The sequence below is a fragment of the Corvus brachyrhynchos genome, unplaced genomic scaffold (genome assembly GCF_000691975.1).
Source record: "Corvus brachyrhynchos isolate BGI_N302 unplaced genomic scaffold, ASM69197v1 scaffold443, whole genome shotgun sequence".
NCBI lineage: Eukaryota > Metazoa > Chordata > Aves > Passeriformes > Corvidae > Corvus > Corvus brachyrhynchos.
Genome location: NW_008237220.1, coordinates 88,857 through 91,147, shown reverse-complemented (window position 1 = coordinate 91,147; position 2,291 = coordinate 88,857). Strand labels below are relative to the sequence as shown.

The window sequence follows — 2,291 nt, the reverse complement described above, 5'->3', positions numbered from 1 at the left end:
GCAGTGCGAGGGGGACCTGGAGCGGCTCCGGAGGGGCCTGGAGGAGGCCTCGGAGGTCGGGAATTCCGGGATGGGTGCTGGGGTGCCAGAATTCCCGGTTTAAGGGGTTCCGAGCTGGATTTGGGGTCATCGTCCCGCTCCAAATTCGTCCCGTTGGGGAATCACAATTCCGGCCCCATTTCTGCAGGATTTGGGCCCTGGAAAGGGTCCTGGTGTCCCAAAATTCCTGGCTGAAGGAATTCTGAGGGTCCCGGGCTCCCAAAATGCCCACTTTCGGTGGTCCTGAGGTGGATTTTTTGGGGTCCCACTCCCAGGGATGCTTTTCCCAGGAATTCCCACCCCTCTGGCTGCAACCAGCGGGTAAAATGGGAGTTTTTCCCATTTTTCCATCTGGGAATTATCCCAGGAACAGGGCTTTTCCTGGGGTTTTCTCCCCATTCCAGAGGGGCTTTTCCCGGGGTTTTTCCCCTCATTCCAGAGTGGTTTTCCCCAGCTTTTTCCCGTATTCCAAAGGGTTTTTCCCAGTGTTTTTCCCCATTCCAGAGGGGAAAATATCAGGAAAAGCCCCTCTGCAGATTCCGTGGGATCAGCGCTGAATTCGTGCGTATTTTGGGTGGAATTCCCTGAGAATTTTTTTGGGATCTCATCACTTCCCTGCAGGAAAAATCCAGCCTGGAGTCGGAGCGGGAAAAGTTGGGAATGCTGGTGCGGAACCTGCAGCGGGAGCTGGAGGAGAGCGCGGAGGAGACGGAGCACTGGCGGGAACTGTCCCAGAAAAACAAGGAAGAGCTTCGGAATTCCAAGCAGGAGTGAGTCCTGGAGCTCCAGGAGCTCCGAATTTGGGGATTTTCCAGGATTTTCCACCCCAAATCCCAAAAAACCCAGGGGATGGGGCGGGATCTGGAGCTCTGGAAGGTTTGGGAAGCTCCAAATTTTGGGATTCTCTGGGATTTTCCACTCTAAATCCCAATAAAATGGGGTTGGGGCTCTGGGATCTGGGATTGGGATTTTGGGATAAAGGGGATTTCGGGGGTTTTTGGGATCCAGGCTGCTCCAGGCAAAGCTGGAGCGGGAGGAATTCGAGGAGGAGCTCCGGGAACTCCGGGAACGCTTCCAGGCCACTCGGGAAGATTTGGATCAAGCTCGGAGCTGCGCCGCGGATCCCAAAGAGCTGGAGGCGCTCCGGAAGGTGGGAGAAATCTGGGATTTTTTGATTTGGTATTTTTTTTCCTCAAAATTCAGGATTTCTCCCCCGAGGATTTGGGATTTTTTCCCCCAAAATTCAGGATTTTTTTCCCGCCTCTCTGCCATCCCAGGAGCTGCGGGAAGCGCGGGAGGAGCTGGAGAAGGAGCGGGAGCTCCGGGCATCCCTGCAGGATGAGATTTCCAACCAGGAGCTGGAGCTGGAGAGGCTCCGGAAGGATCTGGAGAAGCTCCAGGAGGAGCGGGATGAGGCCGCCAGGGTGAGGGGTGGGCACAGGGAAGGGATTCCCGGGGTGGGATTTGTGGGAATCGGGAATTTGGGGCCCTGGGGGTGCTCGTTGTGGGGTCAGCCCAAACTATCCCAAAAAAATCCCAGAAAATCTCCCAAAACTCCCACAAAAATCCCTAAAACCCCTCTGGATCCACCTGCTGCGGGCTCATCCCAATGGATCCAGCCCCAAACCCTCTGGATTGACTCTACATCCCAATGGATGCAGCCCCAAATTTTCCCCCAAAAAATCCCTGAAAAATCCCACAAAAATCTCCCAAAAATCCCTCCCAAAATCCACCCCCCAAATGCTCCTAAATCTCCTAAAAATCCCACAGAAATTCCCACAAAAATCCCCAAATCCCTCTGGCTGTGCCCCCCCCAGGCCCGGCTCTCCCTGGAATCGGCGCGGGAGGCGTCGGAGCAGGCGCGGAAGGTTCTGGAATCGCGGCTGGGGGAGCTGCGGGAGCAGCACGAGGAGCTGGGCCGGGAATTCCAGGGCCTGGAATCGCAGCTGAAGGAATCCGAGCGCCGCGGGGAAAACTGGGAAGGGGCCCAGGCCCGGCTCCGGGAGAAGGTGGCCAAACTGGAGGTACCGGGATTGTCCCGGAAATCCCACAGATCCCTTTGGATCCTCCCGCCACGGTCTCATCCCGATGAACCCAACCCCAAACCCTCTGGATCTGCTCATCCCAATGGACACAGCCCGAATTTTCCCCTAAAATCCCCTGGATCCGCCCATCCCGAGGGATCCAACCCCAAACCGTCCCCCAAAGCCCCCGGCCCCAGCGGCTCCCTCTCCGCAGGCCCCGCGCCCGCG

At 57.0% G+C, this 2,291-nt stretch overlaps 1 protein-coding gene across 1 annotated transcript in view; it reads left to right on the top strand.

Annotated features, from left to right (window-relative positions):
* The window catches only part of CGN (cingulin), a 10,540-nt gene that overhangs the window by 3,511 nt on the left and 4,738 nt on the right, over positions 1–2,291 (top strand). The window contains exons 7-11 of the mRNA XM_017728867.1: positions 5–55; positions 661–809; positions 1,048–1,189; positions 1,317–1,463; positions 1,857–2,288. Coding sequence (XP_017584356.1) covers positions 5–55; positions 661–809; positions 1,048–1,189; positions 1,317–1,463; positions 1,857–2,288 — 921 coding nt within the window. The remainder of the gene's footprint in view (positions 1–4; positions 56–660; positions 810–1,047; positions 1,190–1,316; positions 1,464–1,856; positions 2,289–2,291) is intronic.